This window comes from Plodia interpunctella, chromosome 10 (genome assembly GCF_027563975.2).
Source record: "Plodia interpunctella isolate USDA-ARS_2022_Savannah chromosome 10, ilPloInte3.2, whole genome shotgun sequence".
Taxonomy (NCBI): domain Eukaryota; kingdom Metazoa; phylum Arthropoda; class Insecta; order Lepidoptera; family Pyralidae; genus Plodia; species Plodia interpunctella.
This window is the reverse complement of record NC_071303.1, coordinates 1,542,486-1,562,395: the sequence shown is the minus strand read 5'-3', so window position 1 is coordinate 1,562,395 and position 19,910 is coordinate 1,542,486. Positions and strand designations below refer to the sequence as shown.

Genomic DNA, 19,910 nt, shown 5'->3' with positions numbered 1-19,910 from the left:
TAGCTTTTTTTTTATGTAGGTCCTAGGTCTACGCAGCGTCTCTGCGTAGTACGATAATTTTACGAATTGAATTGTGAGATAGTTAACTCTCGTATTTAATACTTTTTGCTATAATTTTGACTGAATTCGTTTCCTAGACATTAACTCAGTTCAACAGCCTCTAATTGTTTCCCGTTTCCCAACGAAACGGGGACAGGCTAAAGGTTAAAGGTCACAAAGTCTATTCATGTCAATGAATAGGTTTGATTTGGAATTCAAGTGGATTTGGGTCTTTTGATTCTGTGTCTATTATACTTCTATAATTTATTTGGGTCCATACCTAATGTATGCTATTGTTATGACACACACACACACATACGTATGAGAATTACGTTTACGACTGTCATAAAATATACATTAGGACATGATTCTAGTGAGACTATAACGGTAGGACATTTTTCAGTACAAAATAAAAATACCACGAGCAAAAAATCGAATTTATCATGATGATTGATACAAAACTGCCAAAATATCCCTTCGCTTTTATTCCTTCTCGAAAAATATAAAAGTTTTTAACAATTTCTGCTACTATTGCTCGTTATGCCACTAAGGGTGTGTTTCACCACTTTCTGATAAAATATCATATTGAAATCTAACAGCTAAATTTTGCCTGTATTGATTGGCCAGTTAGCCCTTTTTAACGCCATATGTTAGAAATGTTACATTTAGGCTATTTGATACTTTATCAGGAAAGTTCGAAGCCGATGGTCCCGGTTGTATTTGCAATGGACCCGCGTGGTGGGTCATGGCCCACACTTGACGACCTCGGTGGCGCAGTGGTAAAGTGCTCCTGCCTCTGAACCGAGAGGTCCCAGGTTCGATCCCTGGTCGGGTCATGATGAAAAATGATCTTTTTCTGATTGGCCCGGGTCTTGGATATTTATGTATATAATATATGTATTTGTTATAAAATTTAGTATGGTTGAGTTATATTCCATAACACAAGTTTCGAATTTACTTTGGAGCTAATTCAATCTGTGTGATTTGTCCGTATGTATTTTATTTGTATTTATTTTATTCTTATCAATCCATATAGAAGGCCTGAGCCTCAGCAGTGGGGACGTTTAAATGGCTATTTATTGATGGTGATGATGAATACAGTCATAGTTGACTACATGGATCTTGGTGACCACCACTGTTGTGATAACTGGTGGCGCTAGTGTACGGCTAGTTAGGGGCCTAAACCATGGGGTTCTACATAAACCTCCCGTCTAACTAGTACAGTTATCCCGCGGTTACGATCGGCAAATTGCAGGCGTTGTCGAGGCATTTCCGTAGGCGGACGGCGCTTCGTGTTAGGACCTCTGTCCATCACTAATAGCACTGTTTCTCTAATGTGTTTTCTCTGGCGGACTGGCTATGTGCGGATCGATTTGAGAATTTAACTATCACGAAAAATTTTCGATAGTTTTCCAAGAAGTTTCTTGAGGCAATGTCCGGAAATTGTAAAGAAAGAAATTTCCGAAAACAGAATTTCTCTGCGGTACATCACTAGTTAGAACGTCAAAAAAGGTGTGTGTAAGAATACATGTAAGGGTATATGTCACTTTCTTTTGTTTTCAGTCGCACCTATTTTGCCTTTTAAACAAGGCGCACACTCGTAAAAAGGTTTATTCTATGTAAGGAACTACCTTGAATTAACCTTTTTACAACGTCTCTAGGAAATCCCCTGGTCTAATTAACTGATTAATGACTGATTCGAAATATAATTAAGGTATTACGCTAAACGTGACATGGTCTGTAAAGAATATCAGGTCTAAGTCCACCATTTGTCTCTGTCAGTGGTCGCTCATCCTAAACCAACCTGTTTGTATGCGCGTTCATCCATGGCTGCGCATTTCTCATCGGAATTCAAAGTTAACTTGTATAATTTTAAGCAGGGTTTAGTCATTTTCGAAAAGCATTTGGCTGCATTTTAACTCCAAACTAGCGGACATTTTCGCATAAAAGAGTTTCATAGAAAGTGCAATAATTCCCGCGCAGGTGCGGTCAGAGCACTATGTTCATTTATTTAAGTGTCTATTTTATTTTTTTCTTTGTTTGTGATTTATTTTAGACTTTTAAGACCAAATAAATATGTATAGGCGTGTAACGACACCGGTATTTAATTGTATTTCTGTTATAGACTCTTGAATTCTCGATGATATAAGAGTTACATTACTATATGTGTCAAATCCATTAAGGAGAAACCTAAAAGCAATTTTAATTCGGTTTGTTTTCACAATTCACATTGCACGATTATTTAATAGCATGCATTATTTGTTTGTAGTTCGTTTTATTTGATTTTCATATTTCGTTCAGTATCATCAGTTTGTTTATCAGTTTTCATCTGAAAAAAAAAACTATATAAAATGTATGATCGTTTATGTACGAATCACAATAGTAGCAATATCAAACAAGAAATCTGTAGGACACAATAGCAAATCTATTATCTACAAAATCACAGCACAGAGTTGATAAAACTGTAAACAGATACATAATATTAATTTCCCCAGGAATTTTCCCTGAGATTCGTGTATATGATACACAATAATGTAACTATTTAATATTTCACCTATATACATTATGTTTAATTGAGCAGATTCTAGGCTAATTGTTCAAATTAAAAATTCTTTATTCAATTTAGGAAGATATACATCACTTATTGACGTAAAAAAATTACTTAAGTCTACTGCCGACTTCCAAAGCGCAGGTGAAGAAGAAGCGGCGCAACAAACTTCACCGCAGCCTTTTCTCCAAGGACGTCAATTAACAAAATGTAGGTCTTATACATATATTAAAAACTAAGAGGACGAATTTACGTCATTATTTAAAATGTCAATATTTAAATAAATACATAAATAAAAAGTTGTGTTTCCAATAACATTATTAAAAATGATTGTTGTCATATTTACTTCAGACTAGCGGCTTCGCTCAGGTAAATACACAATAAATTATACACCTGAACATTCCTCAGGAATCACATTATCTATTAGTGAAAACCGCATAAAAATCCGTGCAGTAGTCTTTGAGTTTACCGTGAACAGACACAAATTTTTTGTAATTATTGAATTTATTTGACTTCTGATAAAATTGTAATCATAGATTTTTGTAGATGATTAATTTGAAAAGAAAAATATTGATTTTAGATGTAGCTCTCTTTCACATTTTGGCAACTAACACTTATGTAGCGCTAACACACGTTAAGCAAACCAAGGCGTAGTGTGATGGATCGCCACTTTTGGTACGTGTTAATACCAGCAGCGTTCAGCGCTCAGTTACTTTTAATTGTTGCTAAACGAAGCAACCCATATAGTCTTACTAAAGCATTAGTTTCGACTAATGCTTTAGTAAGACTATATGGGTAAGACTATATGCAAAGCCCGTAAATAAATACTTCGGCATTTATTTACGGGCTTTGCCAAGCTACACTCCATGTGACCAGTCAGAAACTTTTGGGGCGTGTGTTGTATATTCTGTGGTTAAAAGATAATAGTTTATTTTCTGACGACCGCGGTGGCCTCTGAACCGAGAGATGCCGGGTTCGATCCCCGGTCGGGTCATGATGGAAAATGATCTTTTTCTGATTGGCCCGGGTCTTGGATGTTTATCTATATATGTATTTGTTATAAAATATAGTATCGTTGAGTTAGTATCCCATAACACAATTCTCGAACTTACTTTGGGGCTAACTCAATCTGTGTGATTTGTCCTAATATATTTAGTTTCGTGGGTACAATGGCAAAGTATTTCTTTTATAAAAGTTGAATGATAAACAATCTGCCTTTTTCCCTTATCCCACTTTATGTGGGGTCGGTACAGCATGTCAGTCTCCTCTACTTCTCCTCTGACGGTCTGATATTAAGCAATCTGTTACAATTCATAAAAAATGAACTGCCTCATTAATTAGTGGCAGAATATTTCATGGTCACGATACATATAAAAAAAAAGTAAGTCGTAGTAATTAAATTCTATCAACGTCAAAGTCGAATCGTTAATCGACGCGAGAAATTCCACTAATTTTAGTTCGTGTCTCACCGAAATTCATTTAGCCCTATTTTTAGCACTAATTTACCTAATGTCAATTGTCTAATAGGCGACAGAGCGCGACGACACGATCCGCCTGGGGACATTGAGAATTTTCACTTTAAGTTATTGTTTTCTATCGAACAGTGACGTCATTGCAACGACACCCGTAATGAGCGTTTTTGCCTAGTTCATTTTGGTTTTGGAAAAAATGTATGGTTTGAATTTTCATTTCTTTATTTTTATTACAAGAAACGTAAAAGATGGACTTAAAGCCTAAGGCTTTGTCTACCAGTCAACCTACAGAATGACACAGGGGGAAGTGAAATTTAATTTATTTAAAGGCATTAAGGGATGATTTGGACATACATAAGTTATTTTGATGCAATGGATTCGGCTGTGGCCTCATATATGAGTACATAGTTGAGTACATGTAATTCTGTCTGTGATGTGTTAATCATTAATATCTCTGTGCAGTATCTAGTACTACAAACGTACTGTAACTAGAGATTGGCCGCCGAGAAGTTCACTGTTTTCGAAAAATGTTTCACTTGAAAATTTCCATACATTTTCAGAAGAAATTCTCATTGGAAATCTGAAGAAAATTCTCGGGAATTTTTGAGAAAACTTTAGGCAGTCTCCGTGTATTCTCGAAAATTTCGAGATTGTACTATACTACTACCTAATGCTATCAAACTCCTTAGTTCCATGGCTTTATACAAGATTAGTAGCTCCATCCACACAGAATTCCTCCCAAAATAGATGCACACATGGTAGTTTTATCATGGAATGTTAATGGCCTCATGTTACATGCAAATGGTTGTGTGTAGTAGCCACTCGGATGTTTACGATGTTATTAACTACCAGTCGTTTATACCCAAGTTATTTTGATCGCTGTGGCGATAGTCTTTTGTTTTTTTTTTTGCGTGTGAACCATGCGATTTATAACTCCGCAGAGACGCACTTTGCATAGACCTGATTGATCAATCATCGTCTTGCCACACTGCCACAATTCCGTCTTGATTGTCATTTTTGAGGTCTTCTGTTTAGTGCAGGAAAGTTAGTCTAAAACAGATGACAGGCATGACACTATCAAACTTTTAAAAAGATTTATTTTTCTCTGTATGTTTTTTTATTGAATGCGTTTTGTTTAAATCTTTCGTTGCACAATATATAGGTGTTGTGTTTGTGTAATCATAAATAATGTGGCATAACGGAGAAACCGAAACGAAACAGTTCACTCGAAGATTATGCACGTCTCGCCTAGTTGGTTATTGTTCATTAATTAACTATGAATATACATCAGATTACCATGTGAAACTCTGTTGCAGGTTTTCTTATTTACATCACAGAAAAACTGGACGTATTCCATTTTGAAACCATAAAAAATAATACATAAATTTATATTTAAAAAATGGTAAGCCCTTCTGGCATAATAGGGACCAACACTGTTTGAATGAGTTTCTTTCGGCATTTCTTCTCAGCAGTGTGTAGTTTATAGCTTTGGTAAACATCATTTAATTTAGAATATGACGTGAAAAAGTGCCTGTGAAGGCCTAATTTCTGAAAATGATTTGATTTTGTTTTTGGGCACTTATTTAAATATCAGCTGGAGCCTCAACCGGCACATACTCATACATTTCCATTGCATTTTTTTCATAGAAAATTTTGCTAATGTAATTTTTAGAATAAATCGATTCCGTTTAAATGAGTGCTCAAAGTGGAAGTCTCACGTCCGTCAGTTTTTCTGTAATGTAAATAAAAATATCATGGATTTTGCATTATTAATTCATTACTAGAATATGAAATTAGCTTTTGAACAAATTAACTTTTGACGTCTGTTGACGTCAAAAGTTAATTTGTTTTCGCCATTTTGTCGTCATTGAAATATGAGTTTTTTTACCATTTAATAACTACTAATTTCGCACAAGTGTGTAATTCCAACGAATTTGAGGATAAAAGGGACCTTAAAGAGTATATATTCCAGATTTAATTACACCTGCTTCGCCAAAACAGGTCCAATGGTTTTTTACTTAAATGTGTAACAAACAGACATCGAAACAATCAGGTCGCAAAATGGAACCGTACTCTGTGTTTATAGTGTTAGTATAATATAAACATATATTTTATTTTTATACTAGGTTTAAATAATTTCATTTCTCATAAAAAAATGCAACATTTCATTGTCTGAGAAATAATATTGTGTTTTCATGAGTGCTTCAGTAAATTGCCTATTTACAAATGTGGTTATCAAAAATAGCAATAGTAGAAGCAGTAGACGAAACAATAAGAGTTAATTCTGAAATTTCCTTTGTTTTTTCACGTATTTCAAGACGATAGAAGAGATTTTAATTATTTTTTGCAATTTTATAAAATATTCTATTGTTACCTTAAATAGTTATCTCCTAATATTTTCGTAAATATCTCCTGTGTTTTTATCATGGAATTTAACATACAGTTTTATTATAAGTATGGATATAAGAGCTATTTTACTGTAAACTACATTAACAAATTCACGTTTCTAAACAGCATACGACGACAAAAGTGCTACTCTATTATGTATTCTAATTCTAGTATCACAGATACATAATTAAATCATGAAACACGCCATTTTCGAATAATAAGCGTTTCATGTCGTGTTTTTAAGTGGGCTAAGGTCTGTTACTTGTATGGACTTATGTCTGTTCGTTTGGTACAATGTAACGCTATACCAAGCATCGATCAAGTAATTGGAATTGAGGTTGTTTCATGCATAATAATTATTTGCGAACAGGGGATTCCATGGAAATTTCGGGATAACAAGTACCCACTATTTCAGATTTTATACTACATGATGTCCAAAATTTAATCGAATTCAGTTTAATATGTTTTGCGCGAAGAAGTAACAAACATTGCAACATTCAATCACGAACTTTTGCACGTAAAATATTAGTGTGATTTTTTTATAAATTTAAACTTCGTTTAGAGCACGTAATGTATGATAAGGTCGGATGCAAAAAATTATAATTGCAGGATTTACGCGATGGACGTACAGGGATTAATGGCGAAGTAGAAAGGATACCTTTGCCCAGCATTGGGATACTATAGACTAATAAAAACCATTTTTGTAACATTATTTTTATTATATATATATATATATATATATATTAGGACGAATCACACAGATTGAGCTAGTCCCAAAGTAAGTTCGAGACTTGTGTTATGGGATACTGACTCAACACATCACATATATATATATATATATATATATATTAGGACGAATCACACAGATTGAGCTAGCCCCAAAGTAAGTTCGAGACTTGTGTTATGGAATACTGACTCAACGATACTATATTTTATAACAAATACATATATAGATAAACATCCAAGACCCGCGCCAATCAGAAAAATATCATTTTCCATCATGACCCGACCGGGGATCGAACCCGGGACCACTTGGTTCAGTGGCAAGAACTTTACCACTGCGCCACCGAGGACGTCATTTTCACGACAACGTCATCATTTTATTAAGAGTACAAATGGGTTATCCCATTTGTCTGCTGTTGTACATGTATCTTTCTTGTATTAATTTTGATTAATGTAGGTACATTTCGTGTATTGTTATTACCAACAAACTAAAAATATAATTTTCAATAATATTTCCAGGCCCTCGAACCTGCCAGCGAAATGCACGGAGGAAGCCCTCCGTCACAAAGCGGAACACGCGCGGATGGTCGAGGCGGCGCGACGCAAGGTGGAGCGCGAGGCGGCCGCGAGGCACGCGCGCATGCAGGAGTCGTGGCGGCTGGAGGAGCGCCTCGCGAGGCATACGCGGGAGTGGGCGCAGAACATACTGCCTGATTGGCAGAACATGTAAGTTGCTTTGCTTCTGGACCGTGGGAAATGGACAGGATTACAGCAGAATGTGAGATGAGGAATATATCAGGATGTCTATTGGGCTCATAACAATTTGTAATATAATGTTGACATACTATTTGGTATTGCCATATTGTTAGATTATATGTGATTTGGCCATTGACTTTTGTCTACGAACACGTAGATAATTGCTTAGAGAATGTCCTAACGGTCGGTCATATAAAATCTAACTTTATTAATAAAGAAATCGCAGTAATATGTATGTGTGTGTAAGTATGATTGCATTACTTTTTATACATAGAGATACAAACTCGATTAGTTATTTTACGGAATGTTTTTGATGTGATTATTTTCTTCTGTCTCTCATTCATTAGCAGGTCACTTAGTCATTGCACGACTGTCTGTTGAATATAAAATATTATTATATTTCTTCTACACTCCTGTGTTTTCCCCTACTATTGTTGGCATGAGAACGTGTATTGTATTGTATTGTAAACATTGGTTTTCTAATCTAGATCATGGATGGGATTGTATTAGACACGAGTCTATGGGAACAGCAAATGTTTGAAGTATGTGTGTTGAAACATTCATAATATTCATTGCATTGTCGTCCATTTTACTCTGGCTAATTCTCAGCTTTAATAGAAACCGGATAATGTTTCAATAACTTACGACTTCTGATTAAGGAACCAAATACATATATATGGAACGACGCGTGTATTAACTTGTGCACAGCTACAAAGGTCCACACAGCATAGACGTCAAGTATCCCCTATACGTGGCTTAATACGTCTATTTGCCGTGCCGGAAACGCTTACCCGGTCGTCTGCCTCAGCCCCGCGTATCTCGCAATTTTTGTTACCGAAATGGCAGTAAGGTCTTCTCTTTTTTGTTCATGATGTAGACGTCTATGATTTAGATGATAACATTTAAAGTGCCTGTGATAGTCCCATCGTGCTCAAGTTCGACTCGAGCTTGGACGATTGTATTTATCTCGACATACCATAACAAATGTTCACTTCACTTAGTTTCTCGACAGAAAGCGTCTTGGAGAAAGTAGATGCACCAAGAAGTGATAAACATTCTTCACACAAGAGCAGGCTTTTCTAGACGCTAAGTACAGTTGACTCGACATCATAACTTGCATTTAATTTATATTGTACTTAGTTGCTAAAGCCTATTACACTTTTACAAATTGTATTGAATAAATTTGTTCGTACGAGGGGAGTTTGTCAGTTTGTCGCTTTCGCGGCTATACCATTCGGCCGATTTTGATGAGATTTGGTATGAATATAGATAAATCCGAACACGACAAAAACAATCAAAGAGCAATATGTGCAATTTGTGAAAAAAACTAGATGAGTTTTGCCGCTTTCTAAATGTAAAAAGTTAATAAAACAATTGGCTTATTGTAAACATGAGAAATAGTTTAACTTTTACATACATTGCTGTCATACAACTGTATGAGCTTTATATCAGCGCAAGGAAAAACCAGCAATGTATCTGAATTCGAGTCGATTGCGCGAATCCTTCGTCAATAGTTATATCTGGCAACCAACCATTTAAAATTAATTGCAAAATACACGCAATGAAATTTATTTCGCGGGCGACTGTACTATACTCCGGGCCTATCACACAATCTCGAATACATAAATTGCACTCTCCTTATGAGGTGTTTATACGGCTTTAACAAGCCTATTATGGCTTGAAGGTTTCATTTTGCATTGGAATAGTAGAATAGCTGAACTAGGGAGTTACCCAGGTATTTTATAGCCCATATACTACGTTGAATGATTATCAGAGATGTCCGTTTAGGCTGACATTTTTGGTACTTTCATCTTCAAAACATCTTCTGAATTTTAAGTTTTTTTTTTACGCTGACTTCGGCTTCACAACCCCGAACGCAACCGAGAACATGCAAGTAGAGAGACATTTGTGGTACTTTGTGTATTTTCTTAAACATTTTATTTCGAAGTGAAAGATAAAGGCACGCATAGAACCTTTATACTTTTACAATTGCAGGCAGGCGCCTGACGTTGACCCTCCTCGAGAATGTTATTGTTGCCGAGGCTAATGTCGCCTCGTACGACATCTGCGATAGGACATAGAGTGGTCGTATAATAGGGCGGAACCTCACGCCACTTAAGAATAGTGTGTGCTCAAAGTCGTTGTTTCATTATGTAAGAGTTAAGTTACTATAATTCTTATAATACTGGAGTTGTAATTATAAGGATACAATATTATTTTCAATGCAAACATTATCTTTTTGTTGCAAAAGTGGTTCGATTCCTAACGTATTTTAATTTTTATTTTCAGGAAAAACAACAAACGCACCTTGGACCTATGGTGGAGCGGGCTTCCACCGTCCATTCGGGGCAAGGTGTGGCAGCTAGCCATTGAAAACAAACTCAAAATCACCCACGAAATGTACCAAGAGTACGTCATAAAAGCGAAACAAAAATTGCACGAGGCACAGTTGAGGCGAAAACGGTTAAAAGTGCACAGAAACTGCGATTGTAACCAAGTGGAAGAGAAACAGAAATCAACTGAGGATTTAGAAGACACTAAAGCAAGATTAAGTATACCTAGGAACTTGAGCGAGCAGAATCTCAAATCGCATACAACTGATGCGGAAGCGAAAAATTGTTGTACGAAATCCAACCCTAATCTACTAGAGTATAGTGACGAATGTTCAATGGAGCTGATTCAGTTGGACATAGCGAGGACGTTCCCACACTTGTGTATATTCCAACCTGGAGGGCCATATTTTGATGTGTTGCACGAATTGTTGGCGGCGTACGTGTGCTATCGATCTGACATTGGATATATACAGGCAAGTTTTTATGTTGTTTTTTTGGCTGCTGTAGAAATGCACGTGGCAAAATTTATCGTATGCTTTTGTCATGCAATCTTTTATCTGCCGTTTCGACGCTTAACGGCTGATTATGAAATTCCGGTTTCATTCTCAGACAAAACACTCGGATGATAGGGAGAGAAAAGTTGGCCAATTACGAGTCGCAATCGCGCACAGAGTTCCGTACCATTTTATCTATAAAAGCGACAAAGGAATCACGTTTGGCAGAGCCTTTAAATATTTAGTTTTATTATGTTTTTAGTAATAAATACTAAAGCGACTACAAATATAGGCACACCTACGAAAATTTCAACTGAATTTAATAATTTGTATTTTAGTATTGTGTTATTCTATTTTTATGTTTTAGTAATAGGGTTCAGTTTTACACTAAAAACTCATATATTCCGGTGTCGGCATGCATGGCGTTCAATAACAAAACTTGTTGTCAAAAGTACGCAATTTTAGTAGTAGTCGGGTCAAGTAACCAATCTGTGACAAATCGACTCGCGTCAGATATTTTACGAGGCTTACTTTGGCTAGGCATTTATTTTCTTTGACCTACCCTTGTTTGAATTATTTCCGTGTATCGATTTGATGTGTATCACGTGTGTGAAGGCCGTCTATTTTTACGAGAGACTATGTAAGTCTGAAGACTTACACGTGTCAGACATTGTAATAGCTATGCATTTATCACTAATTTAGTTATTTAAAAAAGTAACCAACCATAAACATGTCTTTTTATTTAAATATACAGTTTCAAAATGTCGTACAGAGTTGAAAATTTTCACGTCGCTTCAGTTCCCGTGACAATGATTTATGAATAGCAAAATCTAATGGTGGTAATCCCAGGATCGGTTCACAACGAGGGAATTCCTCATTGGCTTACTGCACATACATACACACATACGTGCGCACAAACTTTCGCATTGTAATATTAGTAGGATTTATGTTTGTGTTAAGAATCCTGCACACTGGTTGACGTTGAGTGTGCTAGATGGCTTTATAAATGTAGGCGACTTGAATAAAATCAATATGCGTATGTTCTCTATTTAGCCGATAATCTTCCTAGATTAGAAAACAAGCATGCATCTGATCATAACATATCTTTTCTACCTAACGCCATCTAGCGACTAAAAGTCGCATGCACACTCAACGACAACCGGTATTCAGGTTCACTAACACAAACAATAATCCCACTAAAATATTATAAATGAGACGCGAATTTTACACGAAGGGGATAAAATGGAAAATGATTTACAGGGTATGTCGTTCATAGCGGCGGTGCTGATCTTGAACATGGAGGCCCCGCAGGCGTTCGTGTGCTTCGCGAACATGTTGGCCGGGCCTGTGCTCCGCGCCGCCTTCACCAGGGACGGGAACACTATGCAGGTACTACCTTACTAGCTTTTACAATTGAATAGAATATTTGAATTTTTATTTCCAAGTGACTAAGACTCATACTTAACCACATTTTTTATTTTTTTATTTTATGTAGCTCTCATGTCCCACTGCTGGGCAAAAGCCTCCCCTCTTTGTTTCCGACCACTTCTATTCCCCGTCAGTTGTTGCCAATCCTTATTGAAGGCCGACAGTTCGTCAGACCATCGCAATACAAAATATTAATTTTTAGAAGACATAATATTTACAATTATGACAATTTTTGTTTTGATGTATTTTTCTAGTTGCTCGTATTGGCTTCGTTCGGATAAAACTATAATAAATTAAATACCTAAATGTTCCCCTGGAAACAGAAATCACACTATCTATTGGTGAAAACCTGCATGAAAGTCCATGCCGAATTTTTTATTTTATCCTCCAGCCATATTATTGCTTCGTCTTGCTAGTGGGAGTGTGACTCTCGCATAAAATATTCCGTACCATTATTAAAGAAAAAAAAACATTGTGTGTCATATCACTTAATGTTTATTTTATCCTTTTTTATAGTATTTTTTATTATAGAGGCAATAAAAATACATCATCTGTGAAAATGACAACTTTTTAACTCGTACAGTTTATGAGAGTTATATGGCGACAGACGGACAGACAGAAAAACGGATTGCGGAGTCTCAGTATACCCTCTTGGTACGAAATCCTAAAGTACTATAGAATATTATGCATTAAACTCATGATCAAAAAGGAGATATAAAATCAACAAATGTTTTTTCTTACACTTACCCGTGGGTAACGATGTTGGCTTTACATTTATCTATACATACTAAATGTAAACTATTTTTAAGTTACATACAATGTAATGCGGTTTGTTTTGACGCAAATAAAGGGGAAAAAAACACTTCATTTTAATGAATATAACAGCTTCTGCTCGCGGCTTAGCTCGTGTATATATTTCCCACGCGAACAGTTAATTTTCCGTTATGAAAGGTACCCTGTATGTCCTCCATACTTCAAACTATAGCAAAATTTCAAGAAGATTGGTCCATAGATCAAAGTTCCAATATTTGTCACACCCAGCGTCTGTGGAAGGCGTACACGCGACTGGTGCGACACAACGCGCCGGCGCTGGCGACGGCGCCGGCGCCGGAGCTGTACCTGGTGGAGTGGCTCTACACCGCCTTCGCCAAGGCGATGCCGCTCGACGCCGTCTGCCGCGTCTGGGACGTCTTCCTCCGCGACGGCGACACCTTCCTCTTCCACGCTGCCCTCGGTCAGTCATCCCTCAATTTTCTTGAGGAAGGAATCATTTCCAAAATCAATAAAATAAAATAAAAATAAACGAAAAAGACTTGTGTTATGGGATACTAACTCAACGATACTATATTCTATAACATATACATATATAGATAAACATCCAAGGCCCAGTTCAATCTGAAAAAGATCATTTTTCATGTTGACCTGACCGGGATTCGAACCCGGGACCTCCACTGTAGCAGTCCGGCATGATGACCATTAAGACACGGAGGTCGTCGTCAATTATTCATAACATTGACATTACTGCAATACAGAGTAATTAATGTAAAGTCATATAATAAAACTCATTCTTGTCTTTGTTAAAATTTGAAAAATTGTAATGACAACGCGACCGCAACGGTCGTAACGCTCTGCGAACCACCCTATTTCATTATCAGAGGTTATTTTATACTCATACTTACTTATAATAATCCGTCCAATCGATTTTGCGTGAAATAGTAACAAACTTTCCCATTTGTAATATAACCAACCAAAAAACCGTTCATAACGTACCTTTTCCCATGAAACGTCATAACACTGACCCGAGAAATTAATTATTATTCCACAGGCATACTCCATCTGTACCAAGACGAACTGAAAGACATGGATTTCATATCAGCTGCTCAATTCCTCACCAAACTGCCCGAAGACCTCGATCCTGAAGCGCTATTCAAGAGCATATCCTCGGTGTCAATGACCTTGGACGGTATGACCTTCGAAGAATTAGCCTCCTGCTGCGATGTGGAAGATGATGACGTCACAGTCAGATTATGATACAAAGTTAGGAGGTGGAGCGACATCGGCTTTTGGGAGATCGTCGATGCGCTTTCGTTCCGAGTCGGGTAATAATAGATTTGTGAGTAATATTTATTGGTAACTCTTATTTAGGTGTGTTGTCGTTGAAGATTGTACCTTATGTGTCAGTGATAAGGGATAAATTTTGACGTTTGAAAATAAGCAGATTCTGAACGCAATAATATATGAATATTTCACAATGAAGTGTGATGTAAAGTTGATAGAGCAGGCCTCTTGATTTTTAAACCTATTTATTATATTATTTTACAATATCATTAATGAAGGAAAGACGAAATTAAATAATATATAAAGAATTACAGAAAATATATACAAGACTAAATAGTTGCGTTTATCCTGCATATTAAACATCCATTCGCCTTTAGAAAAAAAACGGATAAGATTTATCTCTTAAATTTGACTAATTAAAACGAAAATTTTCGCAAAATTGTGGAAGATTGTTGAATCGTTTGTCAGTTTTAGACTAAATCTTTGTACATAAAGGCACATGTAAATTTGTAAATATCAAATTAGTGTAACTTCAAAATAGCAGATTCGAATTTAAAACAACATACTCACGGTGCCTGTGATTTACTCGAATTTGGATCTTAATTTTAACTGTATACGGCTTAAGATTATTTATCGATTGAATAATTTCAACTTTCCACTGTAGTGCAATAAAATTTTACATAGCCAATCTCTTTAGGAGATCATTTTCACTCACCTTTATTCGTCTTGCAAATGATATCCTAACCTAAAGTGATAATTCGACATCTTATTCACTCGCAATAAAAAAACATTTCAATATACTTTTTATCACGCGAAAATGTATAAATTATTTTTATTTTACAAAAAGCAAAAACTACGAATTCTTTTTATCTGTGCTTCTGTGCCAATTACTATTATTAGTTTTTGTTGCTCTTGTATACTAAACATTGTACAGTCTGCCCCCCCCCCCCCCCCCTCCCTTAATATTATCAAGAAATAGTATAACATTTTCGATCATAGTGTACATAATAATATGTATAAAAACGCCATAAGGACTATTTGCGGATGTGTCGACTATAAAAACATATCATGTCTTAGAATTTACAATACGATATTAAATTTTAATACTTCTCTTGGTACCTGTAACCTAGATACATGTCTAGAATATAAGGTTTATCTACGATTAAAATAAAATAAATTATTCTCCGGATCGCGATTATGTAAATATGTACATATATACATTGTTATTAAAGGCATTTTTGAATAAATAAAATGCCTTACTGTTTAATATTACTTTTAGATTTTATTAGTTTCGTAGTCATTAATGATCTGAATATATTATTATCGTAATTCAATTAAATAATAATTCAATGGCGGCTAACGCGAGCGCTGGAGTTTTGAATATTCGTTTTTAAACAAAATTTTAACGTTTGTTTTATGCGCATCAGTGCGCAATATGCCGTAGACCGAGAAATCTATAGACTGCATCACATCTTTCGTTTTATTCATACAAGAAAGAGAAATGAGTATAAGAAATATATGAGAAGAAATGAAACAAACCATTTGCCCGATTATACAACGCTGTATCTGCCGCTTTATAAGATATTGACCGGGAAGTTGTATATATGTTCTATCTCATTTGGCTACGGTAACTCATCGTCTTTAGTTTGTTTTTGTCTTTGGAACATGCGCACAATACAAACGTCAAAGCACATCAGCGCCCCTAGCGGTGGATTTTGTTAGCCTCCAATATAATACTTTTTTTTGCTTCCGCTTGTATTTATTTATCATTTCTAATCAGCATTTCATTCTATGCTTAATTTATTCTATTTATGATCTGTAAATCTACTAAAAATAAAATTAGTTAAAAGTACCTATAAATTGCTTATATTTATGTACACATAGTGATATGTTTTCTAATGCTCTGTTTTTTGGCAATAATTTCAATTATTGTTTTTAATTTGGTTTTTGTGACTCTATTTAATATAATAACTTTATGTAAATATTTATTAATATTAGACTATAGAAAGAGTATAAACTAGTTTATCGTCAATTATTCTATATTAAATAATTAAACACACAACGAGTAGTAGAACCGGCCTAATAATTAATGAAACGAAGTTTTTTCGAAAACTATTAGTATTAATTAACTATAGAATTATATTTAGTGTGTTAGTCGTCGTGTGTTAGTCGTATCTTGCTCATTCGATTTAATATGATTCATTTGTACATAGTACAGTTAAATTTTAAGTTTTTATTTAATTAATAAAATTTGTTTGGTCGTTAATGGGACCAGAATATTTTACTGAGAATTATAATTTTCACATACGTTCTGATTATGTATCTAAATTAGACATGTATAAAGTTTATTAATTTTATTGTTTTTGATTCCGTGTTATAGATATATATATATATAAAATTTTACTATTATTGTAATTACTTTATTTACTAGTTAATAGTAAAAAAATGCATGTGTAAAAATAATTATATCGTGGGATATCTTTTAAATATTTATATTTATTCTAGATGTTTTCTACGATGTATACAATATATATGAAAGTTTTAATAAACACAGCTTTAATAAAAAATTCAAGGTTATATTGTCGCGAAAAATGATTGATGATTTTTTTAAATTATTTCTTTTTATAAATTGTTATTTCCGTTTAAAAAATTAGCTTGTAAATTCGACATGTGGCACTATATTAAGTACCATATGAAATTATATTTAAGGACATTATTCATTACGAAATAATGCGCTTGCGCGTTATTTAGTTGGGCCAAAATCGAACAGAAAAAATAGGAATACTTTTTTCTGTTCAAATTTCCTACTCTCCAACCAGCAATAATTAATATTGATATTTTATAAGATTGTATTAATAGTTCTCTTTTATTATTACTTCATTTGGCTGTTAGAATATCTAGTGTCTTTGCTTAGAATTTTGGTAAACGTTGTTATTCTTTATTGTATTTTCGAAGATTTTTTTTACAAACTGATTTTGGATGTTGCTAGATTATCGTTTCGATAGATTTAAATTTGGAGGTTTTTTTTATTGATATTTTCGATAGATTTAAATTGATTGTCTTATTCTATGTGCAATATGTTGTTCCATTTTCGATTCCAAATTATTTTTAATAACAATAAATAGATAAAATGTTTATTTGTTTAATGAGTCAAGAAACTCTGTATGACACAAGTACACATGTAAATAAGTAAACGAGAAATGTCACAGATTTGTCCTTGTTTACGTGTAATTATATAGATATATAATTATAATACTGCAGCGACACAAAGGCTCTTGGGTATAAGCAAATATGATAACAAATTGATCAAAACCATTTGCCTTTGTCATTAAAATCGGCAAAAGATAATAATTGAAGATGGATGCGACAGCAATTCAGTAGACATACTATTTATAATAATGCTATTTTGAAATTTGCTATTGTAAATCTTAAAACTGTGGGACCTACGGCGTGTTATTGCTTGATGACGTTTCACTACTTTTTGCACATGTTTCAACGCAAATAAATACCAGCCCAATCGTTTTGTTTAGATTGTGTTTTGTAGTTACATGCTGGGATGTCACTTGACTGTTTAGCCTTAAATTATATAAGTTTTACCTAAGAGTTCTGACATTTATATGTTTTATTGTTATCAATATTTTATTGGGTAGTCCAAATGTTATCAGATCTGCTTTATATAATTTATTGATTATTGAAATTATACCTAACAAATAATTGCCAAGGCGCGATAACCTAAGTAATTAAAAATTGCACTTCAATTTTCGTTTTAAAATTTCCATGATATATCGTGTAAGTTTATTACATAGGATATTTTTTGTTTACTATCTAACTAGGTCTATAATATCGTCTGAGCATTTCCCTATCCTTCCATAGAGCGTTGGAGCCCAGGGGCCGTTTTCCTATTTTTTTTCTCCACTTAATTTTTATGGTCTTCGGCATCCTGAAACATAACCAATAATTATAATGATAAAAGTCCTTACATTTTTTGAGAATTAAGGCGAAAGTAAAGCCATGTGTGATCCCAGCCTTAGATTTAGTATAATAATAGTTATTATAAAATAACATATAACAGTTGTGATGTGGACTGATATTATTAATTATAAAGATTGCCATCTCAAAATAATTAGCATAGTTCTGTGTAAATAGTATCGAAACATTTCGGCCCCAAATCCGTACGGATGTTTGTGAGGTAATTTAATTTAATAAAAATATATGAGGTACGTGTTCTTGTTTTATTCGTCCTTTGACTGCGGCTTCGCCCGCGTGGATGTTGTTATTTACTCCTTTTGTCCTAAATTAATGAATAGAACATGGTAGGTGCCTATATGAAAAAGAAATATCGAACTGAAACAGTCGGTTTCTGTTAAGTAGAAACAATTCAATTAGTTGGTGAATAATTTAGTACAATAGTTCTATTTTAATTTTATAAAAGACGCATCTGTCATTTTTGTTTGTTTGAATGTATGTCTCTGGAATGCGGAATATTCGGAATCAACAAAGATTATTCCAAAAATTCAATTATACAATTTCGAAAAAAAGTAATGTCATATATTTTTTCTGTTAATGGGGAATTTAATTATGATGCACTACGCGCACAGATGTCGCCCCTAGCGCGCCAGCGCTACCATCACATTTTTATCAATTTTATTTAACAGTGACATCTAAAAATGTTATAGGAGATTATGCCACACTTGATAATTAGTTTTATTAGAAAGTTTTACAGTTCTATTGGACACAGCTACCACAATTTATTAATTAGAAAACCAACAAAATCTTTGTACTAAAATGTAGTCAAAAAGACTACATTTGTATAATGGAAAACTATAATATTATATAACAAAATCCTTTGTTTTATGTGGTAGGATCTCTTAGTTTTATTTTTCGCTATTTATTCATTTATATATAAAATAAATAATTCATTTTATTTGATACATTGATGGTGGCTCCAGTGAGCAGACCAGCTCTAGTCTTCACAATAAAATTATCACTAACAAACATACATTATTGCAGGGTACAGCTATACATATATGATTTTATTACATTTGTACATCCCCGTTCTTTACATCGATATTAATACTAAATCTGATAGGTATACTTAGATATATGCTTATCTTAGCCATATGGCCCCATATCACACAAAGTAGGTAATGTAAACACTCGTATTTGCCCCTAGAATGACGTAAATACGATTCCTCACACCTAGAGATGGGCATCTACCCGGTAAAAACCTGAGACTTGGTTAAATTCCCATTTATTACTATATTTACCCACCCGTTTTGAATTTATACCGGGTATAAATTAAAAGCAGTTAAAAAAACGGGTTTCAACAGATAATTTGATATTTATGTTAAATAGAATTTGGTTTCTTATCAACTAATTAACCGAAATTGATAAATATATATATACTTCCAAAATACAGTGTTTAAAAGAGTAATTATTATAAACATGTTGATGGAAAATTTCTTTTGACCTCCTTTTTTGAAACAATTTTGTATTTGTTTCCATGGAAAGTGAAGAGAACCGTAAGATAAAATGTCTATGAATAAAATTTAAATCTATATATATGTAATTTAAAATATTGTATTTTGACAGATATATAGTTCTTAGTAAATAAAGAAACCAAACGTTATACTGGTTTTTTGAGTAAAACCGTCATCGTTTAATATATCCA

At 34.2% G+C, this 19,910-nt stretch overlaps 1 protein-coding gene across 1 annotated transcript in view; it reads left to right on the top strand.

Moving 5' to 3' along the window:
- The window catches only part of LOC128672906 (TBC1 domain family member 12-like), a 49,013-nt gene extending 30,554 nt beyond the window's left edge, over window positions 1-18,459 (top strand). Inside the window, exons 3-7 of the mRNA XM_053750417.2 lie at window positions 7,690-7,896; window positions 10,216-10,732; window positions 12,014-12,142; window positions 13,223-13,415; window positions 14,007-18,459. Coding sequence (XP_053606392.1) covers window positions 7,690-7,896; window positions 10,216-10,732; window positions 12,014-12,142; window positions 13,223-13,415; window positions 14,007-14,212 — 1,252 coding nt within the window. The 3' untranslated portion in view covers window positions 14,213-18,459. The remainder of the gene's footprint in view (window positions 1-7,689; window positions 7,897-10,215; window positions 10,733-12,013; window positions 12,143-13,222; window positions 13,416-14,006) is intronic.
- Window positions 18,460-19,910: the final 1,451 nt, after the last annotated feature.